Raw genomic sequence first — 13,998 nt, forward strand, 5'->3', positions numbered from 1 at the left:
GGCTGCAAATGTACACTTGATATGAGTAAGGCAATGGGTCTCATTTATTCAATTAGTTCTGAAGAAAGGTCCTGTGAAAGGTTGACATTGGATTCACGGCGTGTTCTTAAACCGCAAGAATTGCTCCTACTTGTGTTCTTTGAATAATGATAACCATTGTCCAATGTAATCAGCACATGTAAACGTTGTATAAGGGCATGAGACTGCAGGGACGTGAAAATGAAACACCCTAAAGCTTTGTTTATACTCGCACAGATAGCGTGCACGCTCAGAGCATGAGCGAAGGCGTTTGCACTGCCAGAGGATGTCACCCATAGACTGTCCATAACCAGCATGAAGCCATAAACCAACCACCCCAATGCTGAGGGGCGATTGAAATGATCCGTAAACTCATATCATGGACTACTTTATTGCCTTTGTACAAACCCTAAAGTAATAAAGTATCAAATATCACATGCATTATAAAGGAGAACAAAGTTATATAACACATTTTGGCTGCGAAATATTACCTCAAATGAAGATTTTTAAGACCACCTGCAATAACTCGGCATGTAAAATGTAAAGAAATTCAACATGTCAAGTTGAGGTTCTTCTGCAGGAAGTGAACGCCAAACGAGCCGTCATGTTTCATAGCATTCATGCAGTGTCATGCATATAATAACTCTTGAAGTGTGTATTGTTTATTTATTTTAAAAGACCACAATGCTTTGGAAAATAATGAAAATAATTACATTTAGTATTATTGTGATTGAATTAGTATATTATGCAACTGGGGGATTGAAGAAAACTCAAGAACCACACATTAGCACAAACATATCAGCACTCAAACGTGCTCAGATTATATTCTATACCTAAGAACAAATCCCAAAGAAGAAAACATTGGAAAATGTCTTCGTGGAAACTGGGCTTTGAGAAGAAATGTCTTTCTAAGAACGGCTGGTGAGTGAGGCCCACTGTGAGCGCCTTTGAGGTCTAACAAACATGATTTATGTTAGAGAGGACCGTTAACAGGTGGAAACATGTCACGCTTTCTGAACTGACACATTTGTGATGGAAAAGCTCAATGAGTGATCTACACGCCGTTATTCAAAGTTGTCATAAAGCCGAACAGCGAAAGGGGAGAGTTGAAGGTACAGGATCTCCTTGCCAACAGGAAGTATACTGTTGATTTGTTAGTTCAGCTCTGACAAGGCAAAAATAGCTGGTGCCAAAGTCACTCTTGGCAAGAGGCACACAGTCATTTGCATCTAAGGTTGTTTCTGCAGAGACAAGTTCATTTGTGCAACTCTCTATACACACCATCAGTCAGAGTGTGGGGGCTTCAGAAGTGGGATTGCGTGTTTGCTCGGAGAGCGGGCGGAGATAATTTGGGAGATATTATCGGGGAAGAGATTGTACTGCCCTCAGGTGACTCAAACACAGGTGTCCACAGCAGATAGTATTTTAAAAAGGACCTAACCCGCCTTTTTTTTAAACTGCGGAGGTTTGACCTTCTATTTCCTCTTGTCGGCACTCCGGCCTTCAACTTTATCAGCTTTAAAAACAGCTAATAAACTGCATAAATAAAGCAAGGCAGCAGAGATGAATAGATGGCTTTGGTACATGCCTTATCTTTGTTTTTATGGAGAAGTTTGTTTGTCCATGATCTCAAGTAAATTAACAGCAATAAAAGCTAGGAAAAGAAATGGATAGGAATTGAACTTTTACTCTACATAAGAACAAATATAGATGGAAACATGTATCCTCACTGAATTAATCACAGTCTAAAATCACACTCGCTGCAGTGTGATTGGGAAGACTTTATAAGGAATCCACAAATCCACATTGCATGGCTCTTGCGGCTGATAAAACAGCCAAAGACAAAAAGAAACTGTGTGATTGTTAAAGGCCACTGAAATGCAGCCCTAACTGCTGACGAGGACCACAACCGACGCATAGGCCTAAAAAAAAGGGCAAATAGTGAATCCCTTCAAAGACCTAAAACAATTGGCGAATGGCATTCCTCAGCTATGAGCTTCACAAGGTAGTGCCTTGGAGTGCTTAAAGCACATGTCACATAACTTTGGGTGACCAGACGTCCTCTTTTTCCCGAACATGTCCTCTTTTCGAGACCTAAAAATGCATCCGGCAGGGATTCCAAAAACGTCCGTGATTTTGCCTCGTTGGATATTTGTGTTTCTCTGGGTCTTTCACAAACTAGTTATTACGCCCTTACAAGTTTTGGAAAAGATATCTCCCTTACGTTGACTACGTGTCTGTAGGGAGAACTGTCGTTGGTCGACCAATCTCAGCATTGCCAGATGCACGATAATTATCCCCCAAATACAACCAACGCCATTTCCTGAGCGTCTTGTCACCTTCACTCGCGACGAATATCCTGTTACGCTCTGAAGAAACTAGTTCGGCATAAAACATCGCCGCATCAAAAATCGACTCAAACTTCAGCGACAAACTTTTGTTTTGATAGTTTAGCACAACACATTCTTTTTATGAGCTAAAAATTGCGTAGATGCACGACTGTGGAGATGAAAACGATAACGGGGGTTCACCTTACGGCCTATAGTTGCATTGTTTACAGCATCCCCCTCGCCCCCCCCTAAAAAAACAAAAAACAAACCACAACTGACGAATATCCGCACGTTGACTTTTGCCACTGTGTTAGCATGCCAACGCTAGTATTTGGCTCAAAGTGCCTAAATGACCTTTCGCTAAGTTCGCTAGCTATCATGAAGGTAGATCTAGTTATAGTCAAATAGTGTCGAACAGTGATTTAAGTTTTAAAAAGCGTTACTTAAAAATGTGGAGAGCAAACATTAACAGATTACAATGCTGCATCATCGTTTTTTTATGGTTTGCAACAGTGAATAAACACCGACTTGACTTTACAGGAACACTGTTCCTTAATTTCATTGTCTTCAGTCTTGATCGCCGTGTGATGTGGTGGTTCACTTTTACACTGTGGTCTGTAGGCGTTAGCTTCTATCTTTACAACCTATTCATGCTGCTGAATTAATTTCACATCCTGTATATAGCCTTTAAACACATATTTTAGATACTTCTGTCTACTTTGCTCTGTTCATTTTTTTTTACCAAAACCTAGTATTTATTCAGGGAGTGCAGTTCGTGACGGTGTGGGCTCCATGTTAGCTCTAACTTCAGGGAGTACGTAGCGGTGGGGATCAGGCTCAATTACAGTCAGCATGTTAACACATTAAACTGATGGGGAACATTATGCCTGTTAAATATTAGCATTAAGTTAGCATTGTCATTGCGACCATGTTAGCATGATGACATTAGCATTGCATACACTGATCAATACTTACATCTGTGCTGCCTGCACGGCTAGAAATAGTTTGAATATTGTTTCTTTTTTACTCATTTATTCCATCACATTTTAGAGTAGTTTAGTGGCCTAACATGCCATAACTTGTCATCTATTGTCCTGTGTCCTCAAAGGAATACCACATCAAGGAAGTATGCGCTACAAGTTCAACTTCATTGCAGATGTGGTGGACAAGATCGTCCCAGCTGTGGTGCATCTCGAGCTTTTCCAAAGGTAAACCTAACCGGAGTGAGAAAATTGTCACCTGTGACACTCATATTCCTCCAGATCTAAAAAAAACATGTTCTTCTTTTGTTTTTTCTCTTTCCAGAGTGCCCTTTTCCAGCGAGGAGGTCTCTGTGTCAAGTGGCTCTGGGTTTGTGGTGTCGGAGGACGGCTGGATCGTCACCAGTGCTCACGTAATCAACAACAAGCGGCGAATAAAAGTGGAGCTGAAAAGCGGTTTGCGGTACGACGCTTCAGTCAAGGACGTAGACCAAAAGATGGACATTGCTCTCATCAAAATCGAACCAGATGTGAGTGCCCGCCGCGTCCACTTCGCTCCCCAAGGGCCTGGGACTAACTTCTGTCCTGTGTTTCCCTCTGGCCTTGCAGCTTGTCATCAAAGTGTGTTAGCCCCACGCACAAAGTCATTCCATGGAGAAAGTCAACAAGAGCCTCTGCCCGTCCAAAAATCAAACTCTCCTTCTTCACTTGGTCAAAGTTGTTGTCTGAATCCCTCTGGGGCGGTGTTTGGTCATGTCTCGCAAATTTAGAGCCTCAGATTATTTTTGGGTGTATTAGCGAGTGCTGTCCTGAATAAAACATGACAGCGCTCAGACACTCTTACACAAGCAGCTGCTTTGTATGGTAGAGGTGGACTCTCTACTCCTTCAGTCAGACTCCACTCAGCATGAAGCACATGATTAACATTTTTTTAGCACTGATCTGAATACAAGAGTACCTCCAGACTCCCAAAGAGAAAGCAGGAGCAATCACTGTCTTTGACTGCTTTATAGGGGAAAGAGTCTGTCTGAAAAACAATCAGGGAGTGGTGACAGCTGTACAATCCTGTAACTCTCTGGGTTGCATTCCTTTGTGAGCCGGCCTAAAAGGCAAATTTGCGATGACATAAGACTTCATGCCGCTGGAGATTTTACTATAAATTTTGGCTGAGCGTTGCAAGACACCCCAGAGAAGAATGTCATCAGCCTTGAGGAGGCAGGCAGGGACAAGCGAAGGCTTAGTTTAGTTGTTTTGTATACTCAACAAATCCCATGTTGAGATTGGTGCTAATAAAACAAAAGCATTCCCAGTGTAGTGCTTGGTGTCAGGACCATAGGCAAAGATTCAAGCAGGGCAGATTGTATCGCCAGGGGCATAGATTCAGCTCCAGATGAGGCAATCAAAGCTCTGAAGGATTGTAAGTGGTTTTAATTAATAACGTTCACAAAATTGATATTAGCGATTGCTTTGTTTTAAAGTCAGAAGTGAAGTGGTTACACACACACCACCCTAAAGATTTGATGGAACATGTTGAAAGACTGTGAATCATACACTAGACACACAGCAATGTGTCTAGTGTCCACTGGGGAGAACTGTTTTCTGATTAACATTCCAGTCAAACGTTCCACAAATCCACTTTCTCAGAGTGGCAGGCAAAAAGGATTTCATTGATTTCATCCAGTTTGGTCTTACACTTGTCTGACCGGGACATTAACTATGCTTAGGAGGACTACTGAGCCTGCTGTCCTTAAGTAATCCTACCAAGTTGAGCTAATAAATGAAATGATGGCATATTTTCACCCATTATGATTGGCGTTCTGTTTCTGTGTGACTCACTGCAGAGTCCCCTGCCTGCGCTCCGCCTCGGCCAGTCCTCAGACCTGCGTCCCGGTGAGTTTGTGGTGGCGGTAGGAAGCCCGTTCTCCCTGCAGAACACCGTCACCACGGGCATCATCAGCACCGCTCAGCGCAACGGCGTGGAGCTGGGTTTTAAGGACCCGGACATGGACTACATCCAAACCGACGCCATCATCAATGTCAGTGAGACCACAATCACACCCGTTGCCTGTCTCGGTCCTGCAAAATTTGTGTTCCACGTTTCCAATGAGTACGTCAAAATGTTTTTGTTGCTCTGTTGATTCACAGTACGGCAACTCCGGCGGACCGCTCGTCAACTTGGTGAGAGAATTTATAGTGCTGTATCGCATGAAAAGTGATGATAGCATTATTCATCATTCGCATACTTGTTATGCCCTCTGTTACGCAGGCAATCTTTCCTGTTTTATTCATGACAGTGAAGACTAAGGTCATGATTTTGTATTATTTAATACCCAAAGTCTCCGGTCTGCCCCCTCAGGTTCACGATTAAGCCTCCCTCGCAGTATTTTAGGACAAGACCTGATTATGGGGGCCTTTGCATTGTTACCGTGGAATAAAATCATACAGATGGTACATTCATTTATCAGGGCCGCTGCCTCCAGCTCTCTCGCCCTAAAAATGCAGTGCTTTCTAAAGGAGAACAGTTGCCATACCGACGGGGCATGTTATAAATCGTCCTTCACTGTGAAAACCCAGATAAGACACTACAATAACCAAGACTGATGGGTTTTGTTGAAGGTAAAAGGAACATTTAATAGACCATGAGTTTTGGAATGTGCATTGGAAGAAAAAGAGTTGTATAGTCTCGCAGAGAAATGAAACGCGTCAGCCCAGAATTACCAGTTTTCCATCCAAATCAATTTTCCAACAAACTTGGAGAAAATCGACAAAAAAAAAGACGAACAAAGTCTTTTCTTCCATCCACTCCTGTTATGAAATTGGGTAAATGGACCTGTACTTGTACAGCGCTTTTCTAGTCTTCCGACCACTCAAAGCGCTTTCACACTACATGACATCATTCACCCATTCACACACTGATGGGAGGAGCTACCATGCAAGGTGCCACATCAGGATTATTAACAATTCATACTTCGTGGTGCAGCTACGGGAGCAATTTAGGGTTAAGCGTCTTGCTCAAGGACACATTGACATGGGGTAGCGGCACCAGGGATCAAACCACCAATCCTCTGATTGAAAGACGATCCTGCTTACCACTGATCCGCAGTCGCCACAAAATAACTATTAGGTGTGGGTTAATATGCAGTGGGCGGCGCCTATTCTCCAGTTGGAAAACCGTATCACCACCGAGTGCAGCGACATGACCGGCCCGCTCTCGGCAAATGGCGCATGAATTACACAACAATTTGTGATTCATTCTGCGTGCAAGAAGCATGTGCAATAATTCATATTCAATATGAACACATCAGCTCAACTATTAAACGCTCTCAACAGGAGACGTAGTGTGGAATGTGAGAGAGCGCTGATGCATGGGTAAGAAAGTGATTTTGTTTCTTAAACAGAGTCGTGGTCGCTTCTGGGTAAAACGCGCTGAGCGACACACAAAACGCTGTTTCACTACATTAAACCCTTGGCGTATAAATGACTGACTCATCGATCACTGACTCATAGAATCCTAACACATTAATTAACTGACCAACAATGATGTTAACAGAGAAGAGAAATGAGCTGAAACAAGTGGTTTAGGTCAGAGGTCAGAGTATAAAATCCTGAGGCCAGAGATTAGAACCCTGAGGTCAGAGAATAGAACCCTGAGGTCAGAGTATAGAACCCTGAGGTCAGAGTATAGAACCCTGGGGTCAGAGAATAGAACCCTGAGGTCAGATGATAGAACCCTGAGGTCAGATGACAGAACCCTGAGGTCAGAGTATAGAACTCTAAAGTCAGAGCATCAAACCCTGAGGTAAAAACGTAATGTTATACCTCAAACAGCACGAAAGCCTCGTGTTTGTTTTATGTATAATTGTGGGGAAGGCCTCACATGAGATGACTTTGTATCTCTTCATCGGAGCAGAAGCTTCAGTGGACGTTGAAGTCATCCTTTCCGTCGTCAATAATTGGCTCATTCTGTTTTCATTGTCACGGTTTGCATAAAAAGCAAGGGTGGATGTTAACGCACCTGGTCTCCTCCTCCTTCCGTTCTGTCTTTTACCAGGATGGAGATGTAATCGGCGTAAATACCCTGAAAGTGGCAGCAGGAATCTCTTTTGCCGTCCCTGCTGACAGAATCCGGCAGTTCCTCGCTGACTCCTACGACAGACAAGTCAACAGTGAGCAGGATCTAACGCTGGTGTTGATCTCATCCGTCTGTACGAAGTACTTTGTCATCTCCTCCACTCATTCAAACAATTCATTTATCCAATCGTTTCGTTTGCATTCAGAAAATACCGGAGAGAAAAATACATTCATTGGCGTCCGAATGCTGCAGCTCTCACCCTCGTAAGTAAACATCACAAGTTCACCATCTCCATCTGCCTGGCTCAAGATGTAATGGTTTTCCTGAGATAGATAGACAGATAGACAGACAGACAGACAGATAGATGGATGGATGGATGGATGGATGGATGGATGGATGGATGGATGGATGGATGGATGGATGGATGGATGGATGGATGGATGGATGGATATATATGTACTTTATTAATCCCCAAGAGGAAATTCTTTTGTCATAGTAGCAAAAAAAACAAGAATAAAAAAAATTAGAGGCTGTAATGACCATTTCATGAGGAAGTGGCAGCTTTTTATTTCCTATTTCCAAGTTACCGAAGTTACCAAGTTCCTAATTCAGAGTTACCGAATGAATGGTTGTGTCCTTCATCTGTCTGATTAACTGTAACCAAATCTATGTATTACAAACTCTGTGAACAAATGTAAAGGCCATGTGTGTTGGTGGGATTGTGGGTGCCCGTGTTTTGATTAATTATTTTTCCTTATTTTCTTTTTTAACTTTTATTTTTAGTTGTACTTCCTCTCATTTTTTACTTTACAGTGTTTGCTCTACTTTCCTGTCACTTTCTTTAGTACTATGGAAACAGATCTCACACACACACAAACAAATTAAAATACTTGTTTGCTGATCCCTGTGCATCCTAGTGTGCATATTCTCAGATATTTTTTTTTAAAGAAAAAAAAAAAGCAAAAAAAGGAAGAGTAAAGATCACGAGGACGTGTCAACGACTCCATGTTTTGTTCTGGAAGACATTTTTAGCGAGTCTCAAGAGTCTCTTGACGGCTCGGTGCATGACTGCTCCTGACTTGAAGGGTATTGATGGAGATGTTGGTGATGGAGAGCAAATCTTTTCCACAGCAGAGATTTTATTTGCCTATAAATTAGATTAAAAAACAGTTAATGTTTGAGAATTTTTGTTGGGGCAGGTTTACTTCCTAATGCCACGTGTGTGATGCCTGTGCTGACGTCGTCACAGTAACTTGATCATGACGCAGAATGATGTTCAGTAAATTCTTCAACTCTGGAGTAGTACGAGTAGTGTCAGTTTAAACCGTCTCGTTGTAGATTTCTCTCATCTAACCTTTGTCTCCATTGGTCCAGCCTCATCCAAGATCTCAAGGAGCGCGACGGCGACTTTCCAGATGTGAGCTCAGGTGTTTACATCTATGAGGTCATACCTGGAACAGCTGCATCCAGGTAAGAGCCGAGCTACAATAACTTGAGCTGTGTCCTCCCATTCAGGTCATGATGTCACCAGACGGGCAACATACGGGTAATTGATATTTGCTGATCATTTTCCGTTTCCTTTGGATTGTTTTTTGAAGGGTTCAGTCTCACCGCTCTCATCCGCTTTGTTTCCAGTTGTAGCAGACAGCTGGTTTCAGTGATTTGGGTGAGCAGGGTCGTCCTTGAATCAGAGGATCGCCGGTTCGATCCCCTATTCCGATAGCCATGCCGATGTGTCCTTGAGCAAGACACTTAACCCTAAAATTGCTCTTGTAGCTGCGCCTATGGTGTATGAATGTGAATGAATGGTTGATAATAATGATGTGGCACCTTGCGTGGAAGCTTCTCCCATCAGTGTGTGAATGGGTGTAAATGGGTGAATGATGTCATTCAGTGTTAAAGCGCTTTGAGTGGCCGGAAGACGATACAAGTAAGAGTCCATTTACCAACAGCTAAAAAGATTCAGTCAGCGTAAAAAGTCTGAGACGATCCACATTCACATTGCTGTAAAACCTTACGAAAACCTTTGCCGAGCAGTCAATGCAACTTTGGCAATTATTTGACGTTGTGTTTCTGGCCAATACCCTAAACCGCTCTCACTCCCAAACTCCCCCACAAACCACCGCTTGGTCAGTGGCCCTCGTGTCACCGAGTCCCTCGGGCACCCTTTAGTGCAGGAGGGGGAGGGGCAAACTACGGCCCGTTGGGCGTTTTAATCTGGCCTGCCGAATGTTTTTATTCGTTTATAAAATTAGACCACACAAGTGCATGCTAAGAAGTCCTGTCAAACTCTGTCGCAGAGAGTACATAAATGAGTTCAGGCTATCGGCCCGGCCCTCCATAATATTTTCTGTTCCTCATGTGGCCCCCTGGGAAAAATAATTTCCCACCCTGCTTCAGTGTCCGCATGAGAAACCTCACCAACATTGGCCGGGCAGGTGGTGTGATTGGGACCAAGGTTCATGAGAGGGACATTTTGGGGGGATTATAAAATGAGCTAAAGGATGCTCTGTGAAAGTGCAGCGTCTGAGCAAAACTCTTGACTTCTTCTATTTATTTCTTTTTTTCAGTCCAAAACACATCAGAGTTAAACAAACAAAAACAGGAACCCCTAATTGACACGTGCACATGTCACAATAGCATACTGAGCTGCATTCTAGCTGAGCTTTTTTTATCAGACAGCCTTACCTGGAGCTAATCAGTAGCTCTTGATGGACAGAGCCTGTTTCGGGCGCGAGGTCTTTAAAAATGCAACAGCAGAGCTCTGAACTGGCATTTGGAGGCCCTCTGGATATTTTTTTCAGCCATGGAATAAGAGCATTTCCTCAGTTCCCAAGGCCGTAGATCGGTCTGGCTGATCATTATCCCTGTGCTTCCCACAGGCCAAGCTCTGACATCTTTCTCTTGGTGAAGGCAGCATCTCTCTCTCGCTCTCTATATTCTTAATAGTCCAACACAGCCTCCCGTGACATTGAAGCCTGAAGCTTTGCAGAGCGCACAGCGGCAGTCTAACATACAACAGTGTACAGCAGAGCATTTCAATTTAGCACGGCGTTGTCCGAGATCGGGGTGTACATTACTCCTGGACAGTTTTGTGTTGTCAATCAGTCTGCAAACGATCATCTGCGAGAGTAAACGCCTTGTGTATAAATGTCAATGATGAAGCCATGATCCCATGTTAGGTTAGTCTCACGGGGAGAGGGAACCTGACACAGGAACTGACTTGTCTGAAGGTCAGCGATGTCCTGTTGGTGTAAGAGCCATGCAGCGGGGCTGTACCGGTTTTACTGAGGCTTTCAAACCCTCCCAGCCCCGAAACCCATTGAGAAACAAATCTACGCCGTTTATATCAGAACTATTTGGTAAAACAAATAAAAACTTGCTCCTCAACGCAACTAGGAAGTGATGGACGACCAGTTATGAAAAAAGAAATCTGTGAACTGCAGGTTGCTGAACACAGAGCAGAGAGGAGAAGGCTGTGAAAATGTAAATATATATATATATATATATATATAGATATCTATATATATATATATATATATATATATAGATATATATATATATATAGATATATCTATATATATATCTATATATATATAGATATATATACATAGATAGAGATAGAGAGAGAGAGAGAGAGAGAGAGAGAGAGAGAGAGAAAGAGAGAGAGAGAGAGAGAGAGAGAGAGAGAGAGAGAGAGAGAGACTTCCCAGCATTGGTAACACTTGGTGACATGTTGGATATACAGTATAAATATCAGTGTTTTCCAACATTTGTGAAATATATTATCTCTTTGCCATGGTAACTGTTAGCACAAAATACATTGCTTTTGTTTTCTCTGCTTTTAGCCATGGTTGTGCTGTTTCCATAGCGATGCAGGACTTTTATACTGCAGTTCAAATTAAGGCCACAGAAAGAATAGTGTGACAGGAGCAAAAATAAATAAATAAAGACCGCCTCAAAAAAGTGCTTTGGGGTTCTGAGAGTTAACTTTGGCGTTCTCTCCTGCGCAGCGCCGGCTTGTTGGGTCAGGACATCATCCTCAGCATCGACAGGCAGGACGTGCGAGAAGCCGTCCAGGGCGGCGCCACACTTTCAGTTGTGGTGAGGCGAAAGGGGGAGGATGTTACTCTGAGCATCTCTCCCGAAGAGACGGAACGACGCCCGCTCAGACGGAACGACGCCCCAGATCGAGATTTACTTAAATACACTAAACTACTGATTAAAAGCTGAAACAAACTGCTGTTGGAGTCGTTCTCTGCATCGCTTGGTTTGCCACGTGAGCGAGGTCTTATTTATAGAGCCGGCACTTTACTCAAACAATGTTTTACAATCATAAAGGAAGAAAAGCTACTCAGGAGCCAAAGAGAAAGATAACTGTAAACTGCAGGGCGCAAAGGAGGTCTGCACTCCGCGAGGCCTCAATTAAACGCTGTGTTTTTCCCTTCAAGGCTGCGTTTCAACCTGTGCAATTTTCCTCAGGGAAGTGTGAACAGAAAAATCAGGCCTTTCTTGTGGAGGCAGTAATCAGTTCAACTCAGGATCGCCTGCTGGTCAGCAAACAGAGAAACAAGTTGACCATCACAGCTCTCCGGGAAATAGAGGGATCACAAAATACCAGAATGTTTATCTACAGTGTGTATATATATATATATATATATATATATATATATATATATATATATATATATATATATATATATATATATTGTATTTAATCATAAACAGGCCACAGCGCTCTTGTTGCTGCTCGACTGGGGGGCTGCTGGCGCCTCTCGTCTCGCCACGGTGCGCTGCTTTCGCCGGAACAGCCGTGCTGCAATGTCTTGCATTGTTGTTGACCCGACGGGGTTGCTGTGCAGGCCAGTGACAGTAACTCACGGACACTTTTTTCCCCCCAGTCCACCCGTGATGTGGATTATACGGCACTCATTGAAGGCCTAGGTCTGAAATGCATGGTCCACCCTGTATATATATATATATATATATATATATATATATATATATATATATATATATATATATATATATATATATATATACACACACACATTAAGAATACAATGTGATGAAAATGTTTTAATAATAATGTGCAGTTATTTAGAATTATATCGACAGATGCCGCAATACACATGTACACCCTCCCCTCCCTTTGTCCACATCACGAGACAACCAAAAGTATGCAGTGTCTCCCGTACAGGACAGAATACGTTCGGTACAGAATACGTCCGGATAAAAAGTCAGCGGAGCGGCTCCCGGACAGAGAGGCACGGTCAGAGGACCTCGTAGATTGATCATTAAAATGAAATTTGCTAAACATGTTCGGGCTTATTTTTTTTAATCCGCGAAACTTTGAGAGTGTTTAAATAACAGAGAAATGTGAGAAAATGTTAATGCCTGTCTGAGAAAAGTGTATAAAAGTGTGTGGTTAGGGTTTTTTTTACGGTGTTGTCCGTTCTCGGCTACCGTAGTGGTGCACCATGACGGACCTGATCCCTTAGTAGATCTGAAGGGCTGACACAACGAAAGTTCCAGCTGATGATACGCTAATGAAAACATAGTTATGAACATAATTAGTTCCACTTCTGCTGTTGAATCCCCCTAAATGTGACACACCGGCCCTTTAAATCACACAAACTTTGGAACTAACTTGTTCAGACAAGTGCGAAGTTCTTGCATGTTCTTGGTTCTGGAAATACAACCAGGTGTTGTTGCCTATTTAAACTCATTTTAGTCATGTTTTGCTCATGTTCAAATGAGAAATGATTTATTGTGTTTGGGTGGACTCAAACTATCAGTTACCAGACCAGAGTGACCAGAGTGGTTAACGTATTAAGTGCTGTGTGACTCTTGTTATGATTTCCATTGGTAAATCATTGTTTTCATGATTGAAGCTCACGAGCTGGACCGTCACGTATTCCAGCAGAATGTTCTGAAAGAGAAGCCCTGTGCGTTATTCTCTGTAACTACATGCTACATGGTTATTGTACGAGTGTGCAAATTTACTGTGACATAAAACACTCCACATGCATTTTACTGCATAACCGATGATAATAAAGGTTGTTTTATAGACTTGCTGTTGAGGCAAAAATGGATAGAATCCAACACCCACTGTCAAGATAAAATAGAGCCTACTTAAACATGATGGAGATTCAAAATTATTGGGCAAACGTACTGAGACATGGAAACTCTTGTGCATGAGTTGATCCTCAAACTGTGATAGTATAGCAGATAACATTTTTCTTCACTATATGAATATATGGGATGATAATAAATGTCCTCAGATCTCCTTGAACAGCAGACAGAGTGGATGTTTCTGTTGGAAACCATCATGTAGAATGTGTTACGCAATGAGCCGACCAAGCTGTTCTATCATTGTGTATTCTTATCAAAGATTGTGTTCTCTTGTTAATAAATAGTCCTGAGTACTTATGAACATATTGATCGTCAGTGTGTCTGGTTGTTTCTGTTCATTGCACAATCGTCGAGCCTCCATGTATTTCTTTGATATTGGTGAATGTTAACTGTGTATATAAATGTGAGATTAATGCTGATGATTGGAAAAGGAAAGGAACAAGCAACATAAAGTGTCTGGGTA

The 13,998-nt window shown here is 42.5% G+C and overlaps 1 protein-coding gene across 1 annotated transcript in view; it reads left to right on the plus strand.

Annotated features, from left to right (window-relative positions):
- Positions 1–11,642, plus strand: part of htra4 (HtrA serine peptidase 4) — a 14,872-nt gene extending 3,230 nt beyond the window's left edge. Inside the window, exons 2-9 of the mRNA XM_068605096.1 lie at positions 3,457–3,556; positions 3,654–3,858; positions 5,170–5,364; positions 5,474–5,506; positions 7,380–7,494; positions 7,606–7,663; positions 8,775–8,870; positions 11,414–11,642. Coding sequence (XP_068461197.1) covers positions 3,457–3,556; positions 3,654–3,858; positions 5,170–5,364; positions 5,474–5,506; positions 7,380–7,494; positions 7,606–7,663; positions 8,775–8,870; positions 11,414–11,633 — 1,022 coding nt within the window. The 3' untranslated portion in view covers positions 11,634–11,642. The remainder of the gene's footprint in view (positions 1–3,456; positions 3,557–3,653; positions 3,859–5,169; positions 5,365–5,473; positions 5,507–7,379; positions 7,495–7,605; positions 7,664–8,774; positions 8,871–11,413) is intronic.
- The last annotated feature ends 2,356 nt before the right edge of the window (positions 11,643–13,998 follow it).

Source organism: Clinocottus analis, unplaced genomic scaffold (assembly GCF_023055335.1).
Source record: "Clinocottus analis isolate CAN_PGR_092001 unplaced genomic scaffold, fCliAna1.0.p SCAF_7, whole genome shotgun sequence".
Taxonomy (NCBI): Eukaryota; Metazoa; Chordata; class Actinopteri; order Perciformes; family Cottidae; genus Clinocottus; species Clinocottus analis.